A 27316-nucleotide genomic window follows, 5' to 3' on the forward strand; every position below is an offset into this window, starting at 1 on the left:
TATTCTGAAGAAAAGCGTACTAATTCTATTGCATAATATAGCAAAACTATATGGAACATATAACTGTATTTTATCTTTGAAAATTGGCATCTCGTGACCTAATGGGTGCCAATCTTAAAGGAACACAATCCTCTTGTGGCCTAGATTGCCAGTCAAGATTGGCAGATCCTCTCGTGGCCTAATGGTGACCAATCTTCAAAGACCCGAAGATCCTCTTATGGCCTAATGGTTGCCAATCTTTAGAGACCTGTCGATCCCCTCCCGTGCAACTTTACTTTAAATTGATGAATCATTGTGTTTAATAACTCTATTTTGAGTTAATACATTTTGGTGTTGTGCATTTAAATTCCCCATCAGAAGTCATCTCTATCTCTCTTATAGCTTTGGTTTGATTTTTGTTTGAGTTAATACTTAATTATTTTGAGAGAGAGAATTTGAATATTTATCAAAACACATTCTTGGTTATGCATTTGAATGTGCCTATCAATTATTTGATTAAAATGTAATTTGGTTATGAATTTTGATTATCATGATAATTTCTTTTAAGAGAATGAGGAATTTGAATAAATTATTTTAAACTAAATTTTTAGTTGTACAAAAAAGAAAAAAGAAAAAAGAAAAGAAAAACATAGGGGCACTATATCATAATTTCAAAGAATATGGACCATCTCAAAAAGAAATAATATCAATTAAATACACCCAAAGAATAGAATTATATATTGGTAAAGATAGAAAGATAAAAAGAAATGCTTCTTATTTTCTGTACACACAGGTCACATTGGATAAGGCTTGTTCTCAACATATATAGGAGCCCCAAAACAAGAGAGTCAGATTAATGGACATGCATATGGTTATGCCTTTTGAGATTCTTAATAACTCATTCATTGTTGCCGCTTCTAGTTACTTCAAAGCTGCAAGGCACCAACATTGTTTGATGATGACATGCATCTTGCCTCAACAGCCAAAGTCTTAACGATGCCCCGGCATGGATCACTCCCAAATGCCGTGTTTGAAATTCCAATGTAACAGCTATTTCTTCCCAAGCAAGCCTATAAATAGAAGAAACTGTTAAACGGGAGCTTTTAAATGATAATAGTAACAATAATAATAACAGCAATAACAACCGACAGGATCAAAAGGCGCAAGAACATTACATAGTTAACAAGTACACTAGTGCAACCCACAGCTAGGCTAGATACGTAGATCAATATGTTGGAGGACCAAGGCAGCAATTATTAAAGACATACAAAAGGTGTTCCAAAACTAATTCTAATACATATTTTGTAATAATTCAATACTTACAACAATAGGGGAGAAGAGAGGAAGAATTCGAACCATGGTTCTAATAAAGGATGCTATACTATTAAGGTATAAAGCTCTTGACCCATGCATTCATTTGGTACATGTATAATACTATCTTTTAAAATGGAAGTGATATACACTTTCAAATGAATAATTCTAGGACCATAAAATATTTTACACACCTTGCGACAACTATCCTATGTGGCAGACTATGACTGGCTACCTATCATTTTCACATGGACTTACTATTTTTTCTTCACCACTCAACAAGTCACATAGAAGAGTGGCAAAGTGTGTGGAACAAGTTGTGGTCCTAAAATTTTTAACTTCAAATTGCATGTGGATAACAGATGAGAACACAAAAAAGCTTGATCATGATTTTTATGAAAGATTCCATGCTTTTTAACTCATAGGTCATGTCCCTCTCAAGCTGAGGAGAGATGGCGGAGGGCCATGGCAGCAATAACCATTAAAGACATAAAAGGCATCCCAAAGCTACTTTTAATACCCAAGCATTAATTTGGCACATACTAAATATGCCAAGGGTCCTTAAATCTCCAACAACTTGATCCAGCTAGTCAAGGCCAGGGATTACTCATTGAGCCCAAGCTTTTCATTTCTTTTACCGATCTTAAAGAATAGCAAACTTATAGGACTATTATTGGCTGTGGTGTGTGATAGAACAACTATAGCTTTTATTTTTTCCCATCTGGGCAGCTGTTGTCAGATTATTCACACATGCATTTGGGGTTTAAGAAGTGACGCTTAGTCATTCCAAATCCAACAAAGCTGCTACTGGGTAAATCCCAGCAATCTAAATCCGTCTATTCACCCTTTGTGCTGTCCAACAGCAGACCACCTCTTCACCTAAGCTACAGTACATTGCAATCACTGCAATAGCCACTCATCACCAATCACAAGCCACATCAGAGCAAGGCGAACAGCCATTACTTTACCCAGCACATAGTGAAATGCCATTTAGGCAGCACAGTGATGTGGGCCATGATTAATCTTGGCAATCACAATGATTTTAGAATATAAATGCCAATAATCTCCAAGCCCAAAGATTCTTTCACAAGGGACAATCAGCCTCTTCTTGACCAATCAATTCTAGCAACTAACAATATCAAAAAGGCTCCAAGAAAAAATTCTATGAACAATGGGTTAAGATCTATTACCAGCCTTTTTGTGTGCTTGTGAGCATGTTTGTTGATCACCAAATGAAAATAATAGACACATTGAATAAAGCTCTTTAAGCAAGCATGTATTTTACACTAGTCAATCACTTATTGAAAGTAAGAACAACTGTTCCCAAACTCCCATGCTTAAACATGAAACTAAAGGATTTCAGAGACTGATTTTAGTGAACTATCCCTCATAAGTGAGAATAGAGCAGGATAAATTCAAACTATAAGACATGCATTTCAACCGTAATAACCAAAGAACTCCTTGTCAAGCATAAAATTAAAAAATACCTCAGAGACTACAGAGAATGAACTGGAAGCATGGCAATTTCCTTTAGAAAACTTTTGGCAGCTACCTTGAGGAGTTCCATAGCTAGCAAATTTTATTGAGGCAATTACATGCTCATCATCACACCGCAAATGAAGTTCTGGTGTTGTATCATTAATTAGTATACTTGCATTAAAATCTGATTGGGACCACTTCCAGAGAGGTGGATAGTGAGACTCTGATACTTGACCACAAATGATGTGGGCAGATCGTAACTTGATTGATACATCAAATGGATTCCCTCCAGTTTCTTCAAAGATGACAAGCAAATTATCTGATGCCTGTAGCCATGACCGTGGTATATGGTACCTGGAGATTGGCAAAAAAATAGTTGTCAGGCTGTTATTTTAATCTTAGATTATACCATTTATGCAAAGTAGAGTCTTGTAGGGCTGAGGAGGGACCCACCCACCCACCCACCCGACCAACCCAACCCAACCCAACCCGATGGGGTTTGGGAGGGTCTAGGAATATTCCGGTCGGATTTCGGGTCTGAAGATCGGATTGTTTTCAGTTTGGAGTCAGTGTCAGGTTGGGTTCGGGTTCATATAAATATACCTCTTTTGGACCCGAAATTTTTTTAGAAAAAAACCCTAAGCTCTCCCTTAGTCTCTCCACCTCTCTCAGCTCTCTAGCCTCGAATCACCATCACAATTTGGCGGTGCTCCTCCGCCTCTCTCACTGAGTTCTCTCTCTACGTGTGTAAGTCATCCTTCTCTTTGTTGGGTTTTTTTTTTTTTTTTTTCCTAATTACCTTCTCTTAGTCTTTGATTTTGGGTTTTTTTTTTTCAACACAAACTTATCTCATTGGTTTATTTATCTCAGAGAGGAAAGCAATTTGGTTTCAACAAGATCTTTAACAGATTGGATTCTAAGGTATAATTGTTTTTACTCAAGGTTGCTTCTGATTCTGTCCTGGGTTTGATTTTTTTTTTTTTTTTTTTTAATGTGAATATCTTGTTTGGGTTTTATTTTCTTGCATCTTGTGATTTGGCTTTGGTGTGAATCTTACTCAAATGGAGTTGCTTCTGATTCTGTTTTGGGTTTGATTTTTTATTTTATTTTTATGTGAATATCCTGTTTGGGTTTAATTTTCTTGCATTTTGTGATCTGGTTTGGCATGAATCTTACTCAAATGGGGTTGCTTAATGTAACACTGGTTAAATGATCTACAAGGAAATTACGAAATATCCAGATGAATTTTTTAGGTATTTGTTGATCTGGGTTCGCGTTTAAGTTCTTATAGATATCATGTGTAAAGTATTTCAAATAAAAAGGTTACAAAGAAATGTGTAAAGTCTTTCAAATAAAAATGTTTTTCATTTGATAAGTCAATGAATAGGCTTAAGGGGCTAAACCAAAAAGGAGAGAATCTAGCTAAGTTCTCTAATGAAGTAAAAAACGACTTGATTTGCAAACAACATGATTATAATTCTTTGAGCAGGCTAATTATTTATGCATATACATCAATAAATGTTATTTGTTACTCTTATTTTTGGTGAATTATGTGATTTGTTAATATATCATGACTAATGCTATCTCTTGAATGTGAGATGGCTATGAAAGAGGTTGAAGTAATTTGTTTATTTTTAGTTGGGCTTACAGTGAATGAGTCCTTACTGTAACTAGTGGCTGTTAGGTAACTAATAGTACTTTTTGAATTGTCAATGATGGACTAGTGGCTGTTAGGTAACTAGTAGTACTTTTTAAATTGTCAATTATGAAATTTTCTTTATTTGATTGGATTTTCATTAGTTCCTTGCCGGTGGTATGGCACTAGCAATGTCGCTGAACTGACTGTTGGTTTACAAATATTGCATTAATATCCTACTTAGGAAGAAATAAATCTTCATCTTCCTTTTGGGGTATTGTTGTTCTCTTGCCAGATACTATTCTACCTATAATGAATTGGGCGGGGGTTTGAGCATATTAATTCATTTTTGTTATAGTTATTAGTAATAAGCTTTTCGCAAGTCAGTTAAATGCACAAATTTGACTGCCTTTGCTTTTAGAATGCATGTCTAACAAACTGCCCTGGTCCATATGAAAATTTGGAATTGAGACCTTGTTTTTATGCTTGTGTAAAATTCAGAATGTTTTATAGGTCTCTTGTAACACCCACCTTACTTAAATTTAATTTAACTGCTTTTAGAGTGAAATTGATGAATTATTTAATTTATTTTGAAGGTATTATTTTATATTATGATATCTACAAAGAAAATAAATAAAAGAAGATGTAACGTGGAGAGTTATTTTGTGGATTATTCATATTTAACTTTTAGTCTCCTTATCACTTAAGAAAAAGGATAAGAGATTAAAATCTATTTGGATTAGGAGTTAAGTGTTATTGGAATCCTTTAGAGTTCTAGCCTATCTAAACATCTTTAATTTGAGTTTTAAGTCAGACAAGTGAAAGGTAGAGAGAGACTGCAAGATTCCAAAAAAAAAAAAAGAAAAAAAGAAGAGAAGATGTCACTGCTTAGCATGTAAAGGTTTAGGGGCAGAGAATTAGAGTTTCTCTACATTGTAGTACTAGAATAACGTGGTAGTACTAGAGCGGCCAACAAGTTCATATTGTACTGAGGTAAACATCTAACTATACATGCTCTATTGGAATCATTAAACACATCTTTGACTTAGGATTCATCATCTCAGTCACATGGAAGTCTTAGAAATTAGATTGATATATTCAAGGGAAAATAGGCTATCATGGAAGTATCTATATAAACGTACATTAGTTTATTGATTTTGAAAGAGATCCTAATATATATGTGGAGTAGCATCACCATTCTTTATAAGTTAAGCCTATATAGACATCCATAGGTATAAAATATAGTATAGACATGATGTATTAGGGATTACACTACAATTATATAAAATATAGTGTAGACATGATGTATATTAGAAAGCTATGTTAGATTTAATAGAACTCTTCACAGTGGCTAAGGAAAAGTTTTATAAGAGGACTTTTTGGTTATTCAAAACCTACCCTTATTGAGTTATTTGATCCTTAATTAGGTTCTAGTTGACATAGTTCTAGACAATTGATGTGAAGCTTGGTTTAGCAACTAGAGGTAAGTGGACTTCAGAACATGACGTCTCTCAAGACGTGTGTGTATATATATATATTTGCAAAAGTGAATTTTCAAAAACTTATACCATTATCAACGCTTTATACATACCTGAATTTATTTATTTCTTGTGGGTTATTTTGAAACTGTATATGTTAAGAATGACTCAAAACTAAATTTTGAGAAAGTATTCATTATATGATATATAATTGGTATTGACAATATTGTAATAAAGTAAGAATGTTTTCAAACGGTCAGCAAAGTATTCATTATATGATATATATGCATTGACAATATTGGAATAAAGTAAGAATGTTTTCAAATGGTCAACTAGACAATTTGCAACATTTGCCAACACAGGGTTAAGTGTTGGTCTTCGGCCGATGTAGTGTTATTGTGGTGTGGTGCAGTATTATCGTTTGCTCTTTGGAGCCAATGTTGCCTCTTTGAGGTTATTGTAATTGTTTACTATGGGAATCACCCACCGAGTGTTTAGCAGTTTATGTCTTTGTCTGACTAATATTTAATGTTTTCCATATCAAATTATTATTTTATTGTTATTGACCTTCATAAATGGAAAAGTTGTTTATTACTATAATATATTGTTTCTACTTATTTAGTGTATTTTGGCTAATTAAAGTGATTACTATTTTATTTACTAATTACAATGTTATAGTTTAATGTTTTCTTTTTGACAATTTTATAGAATATATTATATTACTGTTAAAACTATTTCTAAATGTTTTGTAAAGATTATATTTTGTCAATGATACTATTGTTTTGTTATGTAGTCTCTTATTGAGCTTCTAACTCACCTCCCATTTCTCCATCCTTTCAGATTAGAGAAGTGGAATATTTTTTGGTGGCAGATCATTGGAGCCATAGATTGAAGACTTCTTTTGAAGCTATGTTAGTCGATTGACTGTTTTATTATATTTTCTTAGGATAGTGAGTTTAGTATTCTTGAAACTATTTGAGATTGTATTTGAAGACTTTATTGTTAACGTTTTAGTTTGATAGATTTTATAAGAAAGACTTGATAGTTTGGTTCTTATTTGTGGATATTAAATTATGCTCTGTTCCATTATAGCAAATGTTAATTATTTATAAGAAGGGTTGTACACCTAAATCCTTGGTATGGGTTTGGGGTGTTACATCTCTGCCATGGTTGTGGAGTGCTACAACTTAAAGTCTCCATAATCACAAAAATTAATTGGATTTTCTCAATCTTCATGTGACTGAAATTTAAAAGAGTTGCATTATTATTGTTGTATTCCTCAAATGTTGCTATCAAAAGAAAAAATTCCTTCCTACTTACGCATATTTAAGTTTCTCTTTGCTAGTGAAAAAAGGCTCTCCTTTTTCTCCTAGGTCGTAGAAGTCACCGTCCCTTCTTTGAAGGTGTTTTTTCGTACCTCTGGTAACAACGTTACCTTAGGCTTTGTGGTTTTTATTTTTCTGGGGTTTGGGAAACAGAATTTTATTCCTTTCCAGACTCAATCTGCTCATCAAATGGACAACCTCAGCAAAGCGTGGAGTTGCCTAACTCTCTCAGATCGTGAGGGTTCTGATCTCCGTCTGGAGGAGGAAGAGGTGGCACCAGAATTCACCATTGCTGCAAAATTCTTCACAAAGCATGCACTTAATATTGATGCAATTGCACAAACCTTTAATCCGATATGGAGATCGAGAAATGGTTTTAAAGTCAAAAAGGAGGAAGATCATATCGTTTTGTTTACCTTTGATAACAAAATTGAGATGGGAAAAATCCTATCGACAGAGCCTTGGAGTTTTGATAAACACATTATGATTTTACAACGATACAATAAGGATATTGATTTATGTGATATGGAATTTAACTTGGTTACTTTTTGGGTTCAGGTACACGAAATACCGGCAAGATTTAGAACTAGAAAGGTGGCTGAAAAAAATTGTACAGCCATTGGTACTGTGTGTGAAATACCAGTAGGCACAGACGTGGAAGGGCATGGTTTTATAAGAGTTCGCGTTACTGTGGACATCTCCCAACCTCTGTGTCAGGGTGTGTGATATCATTGTCAAACGGCAGGGAACTGTGGGTCTCTTTCAAATATGAACATCTCCCAAATCTCTGCTATTGGTGTGGTTGCCTTACACATGCTGACAGAGATTGCGAGTTATGGTTAGAGAGCGGAGGGACATTGCAGACAAATTCACAATAGTTTGGCCCATGGATGAGAGCAGCACTTTTCATAACAGCAAGGAAAAATGTGGACGTAGTCCCTGGCTTTATTCAAAAAAATTTGGAGCTTCTTCTTCCTCGACAACTCCTCCAAAGCCCACGAAATGGCCGCTAGTGGTGGTGGTTCGCACAAGGGGTCCTTCCCCAAAGGATAATTCAGCTTGAAAAGGAAACAGAGAAATCATTACAACCTGCAATTATTATTCCAGATTTCCACGAGGAAAATATGGGACTTTCCAATCCAAGTATCACGGGTCAACCAATTCTCAATACTTTGAATTTTACTAACCCGATTCATGTGGAAGGAAAGATGTCAAACGAGCTGTTTGAAACAATAATCCAAGAGATAGACCGTGAATTTGTGCAAGTTTGAGTTGATTAGGGGAGTAGTTTTGGAATCAGCTAAGGCCACCAACAAAGAAAATATCTTGGAATCTGTCACAATTAATGAGAGACCTCCTTAAGCAAAAGTCTACACACGTGCTGTTCATTCGAAGTCACCAACCCGTGGGCCTTTGTTGCCTCTATCTGACATATCAAATAGCACTAAGATGGGAACCGATACAATTATGGAAGAGGTGGGAGACAAGAGAGTTACTAGAGACGAGGTGAGTCAACCTGAGTTACTAAAATTGAGAAGATTGGTTTCTTAGGTGGACAAAGCACAACAACTGATATTGGTGGAGGTTGGCTCCCAGCCCTGCCAGAACCAATGAGTTTTTTATGTTGGAGAATTCTTGTTGATGAAATGTTGCTCATTTGAAAGGAAAGATTTGGAGAACATAATAGCTTTGATGAAATCCTTGAACAAATCCCCACAACAGAAACAGAAGATATGAACAAAGAGTTGATAGAAAAATTTATGGCACAGGAAGTGGAAGATGCACTAAAACAAATGGCACCCCTAAAATCACCAGGCTTGGATGGTAACACAGGTTATATGGCATTGAAATTGGATATGAGCAAGACTTACGATAGGATGGAATGGGAATACATGAAAAAATTGATGAAAAAAATGGGATTTGCGGATTCCTGGACAAAATTAATGATGGAGTGTATTACCACAACAACATAGTTGGTGTTGATCAATAGGGAACCACATGGGCATATTACACCTACTAGGGGTCTTCGCCAAGGCAACCCTCTATCACCATATTTATTCCTTGTGTACAGAGGGTTTTCATGGGTTGTTGAAGAGAGCCGAGACCATGGGAGACATAAGGGGTGTATTCATTTGCAAGAATGGACCTCGACTGACACATCTCCTCTTTGCAGATGACAGTCTTATTTTTTGCAGGCCAAAAGAAAATGAATGCCAAAAGATATTGGAGGTCTTAGCCAAATATGAGCGAGCATCAGGCCAACAAATCAATAGAGCAAAAACCACGCTCTTCTTTAGCAAGTCCACATCACAAGCTTTGCAAAATTCCATTAAAGTAGCTCTTGGGGTGCAGGTGGTCCAACAATATGAAAAATATTTAGGGCTACCATCTTTCATTGGTTGAAAAAATGAGAGCTTTGATAACATCAAATAAAGGGTGTGGAAAAAATTCCAAGGCTGGGAGGGGAAACTATTATCCCAAGCAAGCTGCGAGCTTCTAATTAAGGCAGTGGCTCAAGCCTTACCGACCTATACAATGTCATGTATCAAGCAACCTACTGGTTTATGCCATGATATAGAAGCTCTAATCAGAAAATTCTTTTGGGGACAAAGAGGGGAAGGCCGAAAGATACATTGGGTTAAGTGGGAAGAACTATGCAAGCCAAAGACTCAAGGTGGAATGGGGTTCAAGGACCTATCAAAATTCAATGATGCACTGTTGGCGAAACAAACTTGGTGGTTGCTGCATGATAAAATTTGCTCTTTTATCATGTGTTTAAAGCAAAGCATTTCCCAAATAGTTCAGTTATGGAGGCTACAAACCCGAGTTCAAAGTCTTATGCTTGGAAGAGTGTACTAAAGGGTAGAGAAGTAATAAAGCGAGGAGCAATCTGGCGGATTGGAGATGGAAAATTTGCATCAATTTGGGGGGGGAGCATTGGCTTCCAAAAAAACATTCCCCAAAAATTCTATCACCTTGTGTAGCAGGCCTGGCCGATGCTAAGGTCAACTCATTTATTGATCAAGAACACAAGCTAGAAGGAAGAGGTTATTGATTCCACACTGCTGAGTTTCGAAGCTGATATGGTTAAAAAAATCACCCTCAGTCACATGGCCCAGCCTGACCAACTCACTTGGCCTTTCAATCCCACTGGCGAATATTCAATGAAAGCTAGATATAAGTTTCTAGCAGCAAGAAGCCCAGAACCCGCAACCTGGACGGTCAAACGTTGAACAACTAAAACCTGTGGCAAGCAATTTGGAGTTTACCAGTTCCGAGTAAGGTAAGAAATTTGGTTTGGAGAGCAACAAGAAATTCTCTACCTACAAAGACGAACTTGGTCAAAAGGAAGATTATCACCAGCAAGGCAGAAACATTTGTGAGCTCTGCCAATAAAACCAGGAAGATGTATGCCATGCTCTCTACCACTGTCCGAAGCTAACGGAGCTGTGGAGAAAAGTCACCCTGTGGAATCATGATAACCTACGACAGGCAACATCCTTTATTGATCTAACTGGTTGTGTTTTTGCAGAAAATAGGGATCTGGCTCATTTCTCCATGGTTATTTGGGCGTTATGGAACCGAAGAATCAATCATAGGCTCGGGAAAACTGTTGTCTCCCTTGACCAGTTGCTGCATCAAGCCAAGGAACGGTTGCGTGAATTTGCTCTCCACAATACATCGACCATCGTACCTGTGGGACGTCCACCCACATGCTGGCACCCTCCGAACAGACCTCTATATAAAGTGAATTTTGACGGCGCATTGTTTGACTTAGAAAAGTGTGTCTGGATTGGGCGTGGTTCTTTGAAACCATGAGGGACAAGTTATGGTCTCTCTCACCAAAAGAACTATGCACCCTTTTTCAGCCATTGAGGTTGAAGCTATGACAGCTAGGAGAGCTTTAAGTTTGGCTTTGGAGACAGGTTTTGATCGGGTGATTCTCGAAGGGGATTCGTAGGTCCTCATCACAGCTCTCCAAAACAATTCTTACACAATCTCATTTTGGCCACATAGTCAGAGACATATAGTACCTTGCCTCTTGTTTTTCAGAAATACATTATTCCCATGTCCGTAAGCATTGTAACACTGTAGCTCATGCTTTAGCAAAACGAGCAAGTTCTATTTCACATAATCAGGTTTGGATGGAAGATATACCACCAAATGTTATCTCTGTATTATAGGCTGATTTTCACAGCCTAGTTTAATGAAATGCACTGTCTTGTTTCTAAAAAAAAGGAAAAAAAGAAAAAACCCCTTTAAGTAGTCAATTGTATGGACAAATTTGTGGAAGGAAGCATAAGATCATTAGGAAATGGTATTGTTATTAATTAATAATTCAGTAGCTTCAATTCTTAGTTTTAGGATGACTTGAGAAGTTGTAATGACCTGATCCTTTCTGCAGTTATGTTGTTGATGTTGCTGATCCTAACAACATGAAGATCTCAAGTAGTGAGCATTATGATTTGCTGAGCAAACCCTCTCTTAGTGGTATCCCATTGCTAGTGCCAGGGAACAAGATTGACAAACTAGGAGTTCTGTCTAAACAGGCTTTGATCAATGTGAACTAACAAATTCCCACTTATGGTGAATGTTAAGATGATTTAAGTACCATCTATTTTTCATTTAAGTAATATGAATTCAGGTTGTTTTATTATTGTGTTCTTTCTTTTGAGATGCTATGTACTATATATTTCTTCCTATCTAATTGATGAATTCAAGTTGTTTTATTATTGATTTTTTGAAAATATTGGATGATTTGGGTTTTCTTTGAAGATGGGAATGATGGTTCTGTTTAATTTATTTGATTTAGATTTGTTGAAGTTTGAAGGATGTTGAGTGTGTGCTATTTTGGTACTCAACAGATTGGTCATGGTGACTTGGATGTCATAAAATTGTACTAGTCTAGGTATTGATGTGAGTCAAATTGATCGTAGAATGGAAAAAAGTTAATTGTTATCAAAATAGGTACATGTATTATTACACCTTTGGCTCTGGTACTTGCTGCCTCAGAGTGAAGCTGATCAAGCCGGGCATGTAGCTGCTGTGTTTTTTTTTTTTTTTTAATATATAAATTTAAAAAAAACTTGTCCGACCTGAGACCCGATAAACCGACCTGATAAAAGACCCAACTTTTCAGGCTGGGTCGGGTTTCAGCTGGGCAAACCTGATTTCTATCGGGTCGGGTTGTGGGTCACATTGAACTCGACTTGACCCGACCCAATATCACTCCTAGAGTCTTGTAGTTTATGTAAGATGAAAAAAAAAAAAAAAAAAACTTTTCATAGGTTAACTTGTCTGTAATCAACCTCTAATCAGGAGCTAGTTTTTTGGGTAGTTAATAAACTCCAAAGTATGATATTACTCTCAAACTAAACCCAAAGTTTCAATTGCATCAATATTGATTAATTTTAAAATTGATAATATTTGGTCTTAAAGTCATGGTCGGTGTTGAGAGTTTTTTTTTTTTTTTTTTTTTTTTTTTTTGGGGTGTGGTTTGTCAGCATCACACCCACAAGTTTTTCCACCAGCCCCTCCCCAGTTTTTTCTTATCTTTTCCCACTTTCTTTTTTTTTTTTTTTTTTTTTTGATAAATAAGAAAGAAGTATATTCAAGAACTACCTCATGAAAACACAAGGCAGAGCAAAGATTACAGAGGAAGAAACAAACAGAAAAAAGAAACGAAATACAAAAACAAACAGAAACCAGCAAAGAGCTAATTACAAAGGAGAGAACAAAGAAACAAATGGAGAGAATCACTAGAGGTAAGTCCCCAAGCCCTAGACCAATCAAAGAGAGTGCCACTAAAATAAGCAAGCAACTGGTCATCGGATTTGTCCCTGTCCTCAAAAGTACGCCAATTTCGCTCCCTCCAAATACACCACATTAGGCACAGCGGATTAACCAATTTTCTTTTTAGTGAATTAACCAATTTGGTCAGTACATACCACATCCTACACCAGCCCCACCCTCCCTAACCACTTTTGAAAAGAGCCCTAAACCCTCCTCTACATAGCTTCAGGAGCAAAATACTATCCTATCCTCTATTCCACAACTCAAGCTTCTTCCTAAATCAGGGGTGATAGAGGGGAACTCAGTTTCTTGTCGTATTAATTCAAAGGTATTCTCTTTGGCATTTAATGAACGGCAGGGTAATTTTCATGGGTCTATTCAGGTGGGAAGGTCGGGTTGGTGGGATTTTAGTAAGCAACATTTTTTCAAACGGCTTCATGAGAATTCTAAAATCTTGGAGTTTACCAGTAGATTGAATAAGGGTGGTATGTTTGTGGAAATTTCTGTGTATCACAATGGGGAAAGATGTAGTTTCCTACGTGCTCAAGAGGTTGTTAATAAGGGTCGTTGGGCTCTTCTTGAAGTGAAATTACTTGAGTTTTTCTTGGGATAAATTGCTTCTAGGCCAGGGAAAGAGGTGGTGGTGGGTAGTAGTGGGTTTGAAAAATCCACCAACAATCAGAGGAATCAAGTTTGGCAATCTATTGATGGGCACATGAAATCAAGGAGAGATTTACATTTGAAGAAGAAATTTCTACAACTTTTTTTTTTGATAGATAATCAGAGTAATATCATTAATGAAAATAGTATGGAAAAAATACAAGTTGTTCATGATGATGAACAACAGGAAAAGGAAAAAACAAACAAAAAGAAAGAAATCAAGAAGCTAATCTAAGAGAAAACATAAACTCAGAATCAGTAAAACCCCAGCACGAGACCAATCAAAAAGACTGCACTGGCAAAGAACAATTAACTCCTCCAACTTCCTCTCAGTGTCCTCAAAGGAGGGGCGATTTCGTTCCAACCATACAATCTACTTCAAACAACCTGGAATCAAATTCCATATATTCAAAGTATGATTCCCAAGCCATTGATGCTAGCAAAATAACAATCCCGCCACTGAGCCTGACATGACCCAATGAATGCTGAAAGCCTAAAGCATAAAAATCCATAAAGTATGTGTAACAGGACAATAAAGAAGTAAGTGGTCCACCGACTCCCCATCACAACGACACATACAACACTGATTTGCCAAAGAGCGATCCCTAAGCATGAGATTATCCAAAGTAAGAATCCAACCGTGAGCAGCTGTAAACAAAAAGAAAGCCACTTGCTTAGGAACCTTTGTTTTCCAAACACCCTTCCAATTTAACAAAGAATTCTAAGCATCCTGAATCTCATGGTAGAAAGACCGGTTGTCAAACTTACCATTTCCTTTAAGACTCCAACAATGAGTATCACTCCCTAATTTTAACAAAAAGTCAAATTTCCCTACTCATTTAAATTTTGGCAGGCCCAATCTCTCCTTAAAAACCTTGGTTGTATTAGATGGTGAAGACAAGTGAAAAATTTGTTGGGCAAACAAAACCCAACCCAATTTCATGTTGCAAGTGACTAGCCCAAGCAATAACTTGGGTGTGACCTATGAGGATGGGCTTCTTGTAGCCAAACAAGCCCAACCCGAATGCTCAGTTACAAAAGTCAAAAGCCTTTTGCAAAATGGATTGATGGTGTGGGAAGGGTCGAGATCTCAAGCGTCTAAGGTGAAGCCTCTGAAGGAGAGTCAGAGCACCGGTAGCGAAGCGAGTACCGTTGCTACTCCTAGACCTGATTGGCTTTCCGATGCCATTACAAAGGTTGTTCCTCCAATTATGGGTTCTCCTACACCAATATCGAGGTTTGAGTTCTCTGAAATGCTTCGAAGACATCAACTTTTGGGCCCTTATTGTTTTTCTCCTCTTTCTGAGCTGGTTTCCAATCCGACTGAAGATGAGGTTCTAATGTTGAATTAAGATACTTTGACTTGTTTGGTAAGGGTGAGGAGCATTGTTAATCTTTGGATTGTGTACCTTTGGCACAGTGGGATCCTAATGGAGACCAGCTTTTTTTTACAAAGGAGGGTGCATTTGAGGATGTTATTTTGCTAAATTTGTGTGTTTTCCTATTGCATCTTGTGAGAGTTAGCGCATTGCTTCTTTCCAACAACTTGAGAGTTTGGGTAGAACAAGCTACTGTTGTAAGTGCTTGTCAGCTAAGCATTTCAAGCCAAGAAGGTATGTGGGAGTTAAGAAATTTGATTTCCAATGTTAATTATGATGAGCATTCTAGTAGAAGCACCAGAGGTAGTTTGAGATCCATTGGGATGGGCTTAAACCATTGCCCATGACTTTAAAACTTTTATCTTGGAATGTGAGGGGACTATACAATCCTCATAAGAGGAATAATATGAAGAATTTACTTAAGGAGTGTAAGTGTGATATTGTTTGTCTTCAAAAAACCAAACTGGATAATACTGACTCTACCATTGTGAAGAGTTTGTGGGGCAGCCGTTTTGTAGACTTAGTTTTTGATGCCATTCACACTGCTGGGGGAGTATTTTTGGCATGGAATAGAAGGGTGTTTGAGAAAGTTGATTGTGACGTAGGTAGATTTTCAATTTCTATTTTGTTGAAGGGAGCGATAGATGGTTTTGAATGGTTTTCATTTGCTGCTTCATTCTCCTTGCATGAAGTAGCCTTGTTTAATAAATATTTTTTTACTTATTAATAAAAAAAAAGAATGGTTTTCTTTGGGGAAGTATGGTTCGACAGATGATAGTTTTAGGGATGCTATGTGGGCGAAGCTTGATAATGTGTGATTGTGATGTAGTTTGGCTTGGTGTTTGTTTAGCGATTTCTATATTATCAAATATCCAAAAGAGAGGCTTGGATGTACTTCCTTTAGTCCAACCATGTTTGAATTCTTGGATTTTATTGAGAAAAACTATTTGGTTGATCTTCCTTTGGTGGGGGGGGAATAATACGTTGTTTCATGACTCTGACAATCCTTCGATGTCTAGAAACGATAAGAGTTCTGGTATTGGCAGATTGGGAGGACCATTTCTTGGATGAGAGCTAGAGGCTGCTTCCTTGTGTGGTGTCAGATCATCGTCCTTTTCTTGTGGAGGCTAGAGGTATGTTAAGGGGGAAAAGTGCTTTTAAGTTTGAAAATATGTGGCTCAAAGTGGAGGGTTTTGTGGATAGAGTTCGTCAATGGTGGAATGGGTACCACTATGTGGGGAATCCTAGTTATATTCTAGCTTGTAAGTTGAAGTCTCTTAAAGATGACTTGAAGCAATGTAACAAGGTTATGATTTGAGAATATATTGAATGCTTAATCTCCCCTGTAACATGCCAATTGAATGATTTGTTCAATCACTCATATTCAATCTACTTTATACCTTGTTTGAGTACTTTATTGTTTTATCTTCCGATTAGACGAGTTGGCTCTCTACCCTAATTGAGTTAAAAACAATCCAAATTCATATGATAAAATATTAGGTGGATACTTGAATCCCTAGTGTTTTCTCTCCATTAATTTCTCTTAGATTTATTTTTCTATTTTCAATTGTAGTTTCAATATTATCTTGCTCCATGATTGGGTGGAAAAACAAACAAACAACTCTTTTTAATTACTACTTAATAATAGAGGTTTTTACATTAGTGTCAATCATTCCCTGTGGATCGACCTCGGACTCACCGAGATATTATTACTTGTGAAAAATCTACACTTGGATTTGCATTATTTTAATCACAAGTTTTCTTTATGTGGGATGATATTGAAAATCTTGACAATCTCTTCTTTATTTTCACTTTCTCGAGAGGATTTGGAAGGCTCTTTGTGATAAACACATCTTCTGTGGTTGGTAACAGATTGCAAGAAACCGTTCGTTGAAGATTTCAAGCCATCCCAAGAAAATAGATGGCTTTAGAGATTAATCTCAGGATAATTTTTAATCTTGCTATTAAAGACAAGAATAAAATAATATAGAGAAGCGGAAGCAAGAAAAAGAGAAGAATACAAGCGATTACGTGGTTCAACAAACGGCCTACATTTACCGGATAAAGCCCTAGCGGCTACATTTTTACTTTATTCTCAAGTATTGATTAAAATGAACCCTAGTAGAGTATATATAAGAGCTAGGGTAAGCCCTACATGGGCTTTCGGACTCTTGGGCCCTTTTACACTAAAATAACATAAACCCAATATATTCAACACTTGCCTAGAATTTTTTCTTCTTCCTGTAGTTGGTGCTAAGACTCTAATCTTTCATTTAATCTCCCATACAACTTTAGAGCTTCTGCCGGTGTTATTTTTTGTTCCATGGGACATTGCCTTTGTGCCTAAGTATATTTTTCTTTCTTAACACATAATTACATGTCCCAAAAAAATGCTACAGTTTTGTAGGGTTTTTTTTTTGGGGGGGTACAAATATGCTACTTAGTTTTCACATGTAGGTCTCCAAGTGCACTTCACTTTAGGTTTCCTTACATTTAGTTAATGGAGCCTTGTTGAGGGACCACATTATATGTTTTTGAAACTACAGATGGATATTAATGGAACTAGAAATTTAGGGTTTAATGTGAAAGAGCCTTAAAATTTGAGAGAAATTTATGATGTGCTGAAGTTTTTGCAATTTGGAAAGACTAACTTTAGCCATGTCTTTATAATTTCATATATTGCGAGAGAGAAGTATACCAGCTTTGGGTAGGCTTCCCACAGTTTGTTGTACACTTATCCGAGTTGTATGGCCCACGATAATCACATATTCTTTGACATCCATCTTTTGGGGCAACCAGAGTCCAATATCTTCCTATATGGTGACCATTGACCCATGCTTGCCCCTTTCCCATGCTTCCCAAATCAAGAGCAACAGGCTCCGTGCCATCAGGGGAATTAAAGTAAGTCTGATTGAATTAAGGAAAAGGTATTTGTGAGTATAGAATCAAAGATCAATCTAAGCAATGAACAATAGATGATATAATTAGCTAAGTGCGATAAGAGAGCAGGCATTGGCGTCACTACAAAATTCAAAGATCATGTACTATAAATCTACAAGAATAAGTAGAACTGAGTTTCTAATCCCTGTCCTAAGTAGCACTTGCACTGGTGGTATTACCATCCTGAACTTCAACTTTAACCACCCCACTCAAAATTATTGTATTAAAATTATTGACATTTTTAGTTGTAATGATCAACAATTATTCGGAATTTCTTCAGTTTTAGGACCATATACACAAGGTAATTTTATCAAGGGAAACTTGGTCTGCGTATTAGCTCCCATAAAATCCAATATATTTCTATAGGGAAAAAAATAAGTAAAAATAAAAACTAAATAAAAACCTAGAAGTAAGAAAACAAGACAAATAAAAAACAATAAAAAAAAAAAATCATTAAGTGTTAAGAGAGGCATCTGGATTTTAAAAATATATTGAGTCAACTAATCTATATATATCTAAAAGTTGAAATGTAGAATTTAATGTTACTACTCTCTTATTGTGCCACATCATCCACCTATTTTTAGCTCTTACTCTCTCATTTTTAACTCTTCTTCCCTTTATTAATTTCTTACTTTCTCCAACATTTCCTTCTAATTTTACCTGTTAATCTTCCCACTCCTCTCTACCCTACCGTTACTTTTTCTCTATCCATTCATTTTCCTCTTATTTTGACTCTTCTTATCCCATCTTCTTTACTATAAATAAACTATTATCTCTCATTCAATCCATATTTCCCACACCAGAATATGATAACTCTCTCTCTCTCTCATAGTTTTTTTTTGTTTCCTTTTGGTGGGTCTCTTTCTTGCGTCTCCATTGTAGGGTAATGAATTTTACTCTCTCTCTCTCTCTCTCTCTCTCTATTATGTATCTATGTGCGTGTGTGTATATTCTTTTGGTGTATTTTGAATTCAATCTTACATCTCTACTTTAAGTTGATCTAATTTGGTTGTGTTTTTAAGCTATTATCTTTTTTTTTTCTGACTGTTAGATGTGGTCCTATTTTATTATAAATATATTATATAATAATATTATGTTATTCTATTACATAGCATGGTTTTGATAATTTGGTGTCTACAACTATATCTTTTATTTTGAATATTCTTCTTATTATCTTTTATTCTATATTTGTTATTCTCTCCCCAAAAAAATGTGATTCTCTCTCTCTCTCTCTCTCTCTCTCTCTCTCTCTCTCTCTCTATATATATATATATAATTCTTTCTTGCAACTCTTGATATGTTTTGGTGTTGTGTTTTTTGAGTTCGCATCACAAGTCTTTTTACTCCCTCTTATAGTTTTGGGTTGATATTTATTTGAGTTAATCCTTAGTTAGTTTGGAAATGAGAATTTGAGTTTATATCAAAACACAATCTACATGACTATCATGAATTTAAATGTGCCTGTCAATTATTTGAATAATATCAATTGTAGTTATGTGATAATTTTTTATTATCATGATAATATCTTCGAGAGAATGAAAATTGCAAATTTAAAAATTTTAGTTTTACTAAAAGAAATTAAGAAATATATAATTCATAATAAAAATATTTAGAAGAAAATGGACCACTTCAATCAAAAGGATAATATCAAACAAAAACACCAAAAATGATAAATTTATATATTTGTAAAAATAGAGAGATAGCTAGAAATTATTTTTAGAAATTGTTTAATATTTTGGAAGAACAAATTATATACAATTAAGTTAAAGAGTAAATTATATATTAGACCACATCTTAAAATAATCATATATTTCCACGTATCGCGTGGGTCCGCGACTAGTAATGACATAATACTTGTGCTCAAAGATATATCTAATTAGCAATGCAAAACCCACAAAATGATCTCTACAAATTTTTATCTTCAAAGAAAAAATTGATCTTTTTAGTTTTTGATAAGTCAAATAATAAATTTACCTTGTACCAGGAAAATGTGGTCGGAATTGCATCAAGTGTCAGATCACTCCATCCTGCCTTTTCATTTTCCTCCATGGTGTATATATTCAAGAATTCACCCTTAAGCCCAACCTAGAATCAAAATAAAAGCAATTCATTATCGACCATGCAATTTTCTACCTTTAGGACAGGTCAGTACAAGGGTTAAATCTGATAAAATCAGTACTTTAAAAGGAAAGAATCAATCTAACAAGTAAGAGCCCATGTGATACACCATATTATGTGGATTGGATTCGATAAATGTGTATCGTGTGGGTGTGAGTTAAGTCTCACATCAAGTGTTTACCAAGTTGGAATGGGTAATAAAAGTGATTATAAGTAGTCCCCATTGCAACTTAACTAGCCCTTTTGGGTTTATTCATAGATGTGGCTACTAGCACTTTCCTAGGGTCATGACAAATGGTATCAAAACCAACCTGGTAACCGTAATGTGGCTTGGGGGCACTGCAGCACGTCCCTTAATGAGGATGTCAGAAATTTTAGTGGGGAGATTGCCCCATATCATGTGGTTAGATTGGATAAGCGTGTGTTGTATGGGTGTGAGTTGAGCCCCATATCGGGTCTTTATTAGGTTGAATGGGCAAACTATGAGAAGCCCTAATTGTAAGTTGACTAATCCTTTTGGGGTATAAGCACGTATGTGACTAGACCTTTACTCAGGTCATGACAGCCGAGGGTTAAACTCAGAATGATGGTTTCATTACCACGTAATATTAGTTAAGTGTACCATGTAATATGTATAAGTCTCAATTCATTCTGATATGAAAGGCCACGACAAAGAATTGATTGTAGTGTCAAATTCTAGCCAGCAGATGCATTTTCTGAAGTATCAAATAATTTGGTACCCATATTTTGCTGAAGCTGCATTTCAAATCTAAGTTACTACCAAATTTCAGCTGAGAATGCAGAGCTGAAATTTTTTAATAGATACCTGGTAGGTCCATGATGACTTTGAGAGGTCAATATCTCCATTCCTGAATCCAGTAAGCTTTATTTGGCCTCTAAACCCTGCCCCATCTTTCTCAAAGAAGGCGCCGTAGTTCTGTATCATTATTTCAAATTTATTTCAGAATCTTACAGATAAATTGTAGAAGTGTCAAGAGATGTGTTCTATCAAATTTGGAAGAAAGATTAAAGAATGCAGGAAGAATTTATATCATCTATGTACAATCAGTAATCATAAAGGAAGGGTAGTCAACAAGACAACAATATCAAGCTAGACAAACAAAACAGGCCCAATGAGAGGCCTTTTTAAAAAAAAAAAAAAAAAAAAAAACTAAAAAAAAAGGCTAGAATAGCACTATGGTAGACTTCCTGTCACAATACTAAGTATAAGATTATTAAGATTTCAGAATCTTAATGATTGGAAGGGTTGAGAGATGTATGCAATTTGAAAGAAAGAATGCAGGAAGAGAAATAGATGACTCAAAGTACGTTTTGCTTGAACTGAATATTACAGTCATACAGTGTATTAAAAAACTCTTAATTATCACAACAGTCATGCACTTATGCTTTAGAAACTCTACACAACTGTATTAACAGATTCAAGTTTCTTCTTAAGTTTATATGAAAGGGGTTCAAGGAAGGCCAAAAACTAACCAGTCCTTCAAAAATATTTTATAAAAATGGAATGTGTACACCAAAAAATAAAAATGGCAGGACAATCCAAAGAGACAGAGAAAGAATCAAACTGACCCAAGAAATAATAAAATATAAAGATGATAGAATCTTAAGATTTTTTTTTTTTTTTTTTTTTTTTCAATCAGAAGCCCACATGGTGAATATCTCTCACCTGTTTGGCCCCTCCCTTTTCCTCTGTTAACCATTATATCTAGAAGGCAGGGCAGATAAGTATAACTCTGGAAATGAAAAGTTATAAGAAGTCTATCCAATCATTGGCTTGAAATAAACTAAAATTTTACCTGCAAACCCACTGTCTGAGATAACAACAACAAATCATTGTATCCTTTGATAAACTGAACAGGCTGGACCACCTTGACCCAATGACCAATCACACTGCCTTCACTTTCAAAAGACCAAATACTGTATAAGTTAGCAGAGCCTATTGAAGTGACACATACAAAACATATAAAGTCCAGAATCAGTTAATAGTAATTGATAAGATTTCTATTCAGACTGGAAATGAGTTAAACCAATGCTAGGACCACAAAACTTAAACAACTTCTGTCACAACTCGCCATGTGGCGATTTGTGAGTGATGGAGGTGTTGACCCACAAGGACCCACCACTTTTTCCTCACCACTCACAACTCGCCACATGGTGAGTTGAGGCAAAAGTTGTGTAAGTTTTTGTGGTGCTAGCATTTTTCAATAACTTAAGCCCAACCCTATTTTCTTGTCTATCTCCCTCCTACTACACACCTCGACTCAAATGACTGCCAGGTTTCTTTAACGGCTTCTAGGGTTGGATTGGAAGTCTTTGATACCAAGTTGGAGTTGAGTTGTAAAGTGTGGAAGATTAGAAATAGGTGACAAGTAAGAGAGAGAGAGAGAGAGTAGTTTTGATATATAACCTAAGCAGTTTGAGTCTTTTTTTCTTCTTGGGTACTAATTCTGCATTTGGCTAATTATGACATTGTCAACATTCAACAAACATATTAATTTCATCATTTCTCAATACTCAATTAAGTCGGAGATATCTACAAAAAAGTAGCACAAAAATATAATCCAATGTGCAAATGAATGGTGAGGAAGAATTCAACAGAGAAAAGGAGACTGAGATAAGAGGAAGTAATATTGTGAGACAATGCCTAATTACCTATAAGCTTGCCATTAATGAAAACACGCAACACATCACGCATGCTATCAATTGTCAGTGTTGGTCTAACTTCCTTTTCCTCCCAGAATGCAATGTCATCATCAGAAACGTATATTCTACATTTAAGAATGAATGAATAAAAATTAGAAAATAACTAATCAAAATATCTAATTTCTCAGCAAAGAGTAAGTAATTTGATTGGTAAAAGTACATTCAATAATTAAACAAAGAAATATTCATTGGGATGCTTGAAATTGAAGAAAAATATATAAAATAATGAAAGTCCACAATTTGATACTAATATATCCTCTTCTTCACTTTCAAACAGTGACTGGATCACAGGTAGACGCATATTATAACATAAACTCTCATTTTACAATTCTTTTATAATATAAAAGATGAAAGACATGAGGCATTTAATTATTCATCATAAATTTGGTTTTTTTAACGTTGACCAGATTGAATTGAAAGAGATTGGATCAATACTTTCTTCTTTTTTTTTTTTGGTGGTATCTCATACCTTTTTTTTTTTTTTTTTGGATAGGTAGTGGTATCTCATACCTATTAACTCTAATAACTAACTATGGCATGCATCATTTTATCTATGCTCTTCATTCTAATTTTGGTCATACTAATGGTATTCTTGTCCTAAATGCTGATCTATGTACTAAGTTTTATTTTTCTGGAATCGGTAAAGAGAAATGTTAAGGTCCTGTTTGACCTTAACGGTAATAGAAGAATAATGGTGTTGGAGAGAAATTTGGAAATGAAATGTAAGCTGGTTTCTTCGAGGGAACCTATCCTCCAAGTAGAAGGAGAGAGAAAGAGATAGGAGACGAGAAGGAATTAGAAGCTTAAGAAAATTCTTATAACTTGTATTCTTGCGAAACAAGAGTTAGCCTTGTTTAACTAGGCTGCTCAAATGTAACTTCCTAACTAACAATCAGTTAGCTCAACAACAGTTTTCTAAAAAAAAAAAAAAAAAAAAAAAAAGTTAGCTCAACAATTCACCAAGAGACAAATTTATCAGGGAAATTTATAAGATTTACCTTTTTGTGTTCTTTTAAAAAATCAGCAAAACTTCCAGGTATACAGGGAGTATACAAAGAAAAACCAAAATCAACATCTCAACAAACATAGCTCTAACAAATCTGAGAAAGAATTATAAGAGAGAGCTTGAAGAGCTTTAACCCAATCCAGCAAAGGTAAAAAGAAAAAAGATTTAAGCTCAATGATAGACTGCTCACAACCATCAAAACTTCTAGCATTCCTCTCCCGCCTAATGCACCATATTTAGACAATGTGGCACAATCTTCCAAATTGCAGCATTATGGTGCCAACCAAAACTTCCTTGCCATGAGGATAGCAGATCCATAACCCTCAGTGTCATAACACAATGGATCCCAAACAAACAAACAACCAAGGACCTCATCTCAAAAGCTATAGGACAATGTTTGCAAATGATCCACATTTTCCCCATTCTGTTTACACATGACGCACTAATCGATCACGCTGATACCTCTCTTCCATAAATTATCCATGGTCAAAATCCTCACCAACACAGCACTCCAAGAGAAGAATGCAAGCCTAGGAGGGATCTTAGATCTCCAAATAAAGTTCCATGGAAAATGGACTAATTTAGAGGGACGTAGAAGCCAGTAATATCCTCCTACCTCGAAACCCCTACTTCTATTAGGCTTCCAACACATCTTGTCATCTTCCCTTCCAGACATAGAAGATGAATCCATAAACCTATCCAAGGAATCCAGCTCCCAGTCTTGTACCGTATTGGAAAAATAAAAATCCCAATGCTTCACCCCATTGTTGAATTGCAGTATATTTGCAATGGAAGAATCTCTATCCCGACTGATCAAAAATAACTTTGGGAACTCCTTTAGCGGGGAATCCCCACACCCCAAGTCAACCAAATTACTTTATAGCCATCACCCACCTCAAAATGAGTGAATCAGGCATAAAGCATAGGGGCAGGAGACAGATTTTGAGCACCAGCCCCCCAATTGCTTCCATACTTAATCTCAATGATCCTCCTCCAATACATCTCTCTCTCATTCCCATATCTCCACAACCATTTTCCTAGTAAAGCTTGATTGAAGGTTCTCAAATTTCTAACCCACAATCCCCCATGCTGCAAAGGGAGACATACCTTGTACCATTTCACTAGATGAAGCTTGTGTTCCTCGCCAATACCACTCCTTTAAAAAAATATTTTTGTAACTTTTCAATGCGTTTAGCCACCTTCACTGGGATAGGGAAGAGGGATAGAAAATATATTGTCAAATTTGAGAGAGTACTCTTAATTAGAGTAAGTTTACCTCCCGTTGACAAATACATCCTCTTCCAGCATGCCAATCTCCTCTCCATCTTCTCAAGAATAGGATTCCAAATTGATCTCTCCTTGAACTTTATACTTAAGAGACAAATTTATCAGATTTATGTTTTTGTGACCATAAGAGAAATGGCTACATTAAAATATGGATTTATACTTTGAATGGAACAATTAAATTCTCATGAAAGAAATTTAGAATGAAATGTTTTGTTGTTCTTTCATGAAAAGAAAATGATTTATTTTCCTTCTGAAAACTGCATGAGCTATATTTAAGAGCAGCATAAAGATTATTTATGAAAGATGTTTTCCTTTCTACATATTCATATGATGAAATGTTTTGGTTTACATGCATTCTTACTAAATTCTTGTATAACCTAACCCTTACTTTACTATGTACCTCACCCTTATTTCTTCATGTCAATAGATTATTTCATCTAGAGCAGCGGAAGCGAGAACCTTAATGAGTTTTTGATGCAGGGCATTTCAAGCAACTATATGCCTATATCCTAATCCACTTGTAACTAATTAGTTAGTTAGTTAGAAGATTTCTTAAGCATTAGCCTATAGGATTTAGACACTTGGCAACCTCTAGGCCGATGCCAAACAACTAGTATAAGTAGGAGAATGTAAGCTCTTTGTAAATTAATTTTTCGTAATTGAATAAATTGTTAGCCTTTGTGTGCTATTTGGAACTAAGTGTTCTTGCAGAGGTACTTATCCACCTATCAATTTGTTCTAAGTAACTCAACCCTTTCATTGTTTCTAAACCATACACAAATAGCCCGTCACATCCCCTGCATCAAATTGATATCAGAGCTTGAGATCCTTAGGATTCAAGTTCGTTTGCAATTTGTTTCTTAATTTTCTGTCCAAGAACCTATCAAGATTCAGTCTTGATTGCTTTTCCTAGCCTAAAATACCTCTCTTACCAAACCAAAGCCTTTATATGTGCTAGCAATTAGTTTGAGTAGCAAGAAGCCATGGTTTTTGAGAAGACAAGGAAGGATAAAGGCAAGAAGCAAGCTGTTCTTGCAGTAGAGGAAGATGATATTGCAGCCAATGGACCAAGGTGTAGAAGGGTTCAAAATGGCTTAGAAGCTGAAGTGGAATTATTGAGGAGGCAACTAGAAGCCTTGACTGAACAATTGAGAAGAGATAGGAAGATACAAAAGCAATACTACCAGCATGATACTGCTAGAAGTGTAGCTTTATATGAGGATTATGAACAACCTTTTGTTCATATTCCTAGGAGGAGACAAGAGAGGTATGGCCACAATCCTGTGAGGGTTCAACCAAAGATGCCAAACCAGAATTGGGAATCAAGATTTGAGATTGAATTCCTTGAATTTAATAGCAGCTTGGATCATGAGGAGTTTGTGGATTGGCTTAGTCAAGTTGAAGAGATCTTTGCTTGTTATGATATTCCAGAATCCAAGAAAGTTAAATTGGTAGCAACTAATTTGAGAGGCAAGGCAAGATCTGGATGGGAGCAGTTAAAGATTCAAAGATTGAGGAAAGGAAAAACAAAGATTCATACTTGGGAGAAGATGAAACAGAAGCTTAGAGAGCAATTCTTGGCTTACAACTACAGCCACACCCTTTACAGCAAAGTGCAAATCCAAGATGTCCATTTCCTCCAAAATGGCTGGACTGTTTCCTCCAATAGGGCAGTGCTGATTGAGAATCATCAAGTCAAGGGGGCACAATCAGTTCCTTTCAGTTCTAAAATCAGTGCTCGAAGCGGTGATGCAACATCCAACTTCACCATGAAGGTTGAAAATGGATCAAATGTTTCTAAATCAAGTAAGGCTTCTAAGGTACAAGCCAAGAACCAACCTGTTTCGTCAAAGGGTGAAACCTTGGTTGTTGAAGAGATAGAAGATCAAGACTTTCTAGTTAAAGAGTTAGAAGACCAAGACATTGGAAATCTTGTTTTTAATAGCTACATTGAAGAACAGATTAGTGAGGGAGGACAAGAATTGATTAAATGCATAATAAATATGGTAGAATCTGTGCATGGTTAGTATGTGGAAGAACGAGCAAATGCTGTTGTTAAGGAAGCAAATGACTCTCCATTAGCAATAAAGGTTATGCAAGTTCTAAAACAAGAAGTGGAGGATGATAGACAACATAAAAGTTATGTTCTTTGTGAGGAGGTAGCCATGAATGGGTTCCATCTTTTACATAGATGTGAAAAA

The 27316-nt window shown here is 35.8% G+C and overlaps 1 protein-coding gene across 1 annotated transcript in view; it reads right to left on the reverse strand.

Moving 5' to 3' along the window:
• Positions 1-620: 620 nt before the first annotated feature.
• The window catches only part of LOC126688392 (beta-galactosidase 9), a 64717-nt gene continuing 38021 nt past the window's right edge, over positions 621-27316 (reverse strand). The window contains exons 13-19 of the mRNA XM_050383063.1: positions 22772-22887; positions 21916-22013; positions 20925-21035; positions 19955-20065; positions 17739-17947; positions 2778-3123; positions 621-1049 (exon numbers count right to left, since the gene is read on the reverse strand). Coding sequence (XP_050239020.1) covers positions 906-1049; positions 2778-3123; positions 17739-17947; positions 19955-20065; positions 20925-21035; positions 21916-22013; positions 22772-22887 — 1135 coding nt within the window. The 3' untranslated portion in view covers positions 621-905. The remainder of the gene's footprint in view (positions 1050-2777; positions 3124-17738; positions 17948-19954; positions 20066-20924; positions 21036-21915; positions 22014-22771; positions 22888-27316) is intronic.

This window comes from Quercus robur, chromosome 6, assembly GCF_932294415.1.
Source record: "Quercus robur chromosome 6, dhQueRobu3.1, whole genome shotgun sequence".
NCBI lineage: Eukaryota > Viridiplantae > Streptophyta > Magnoliopsida > Fagales > Fagaceae > Quercus > Quercus robur.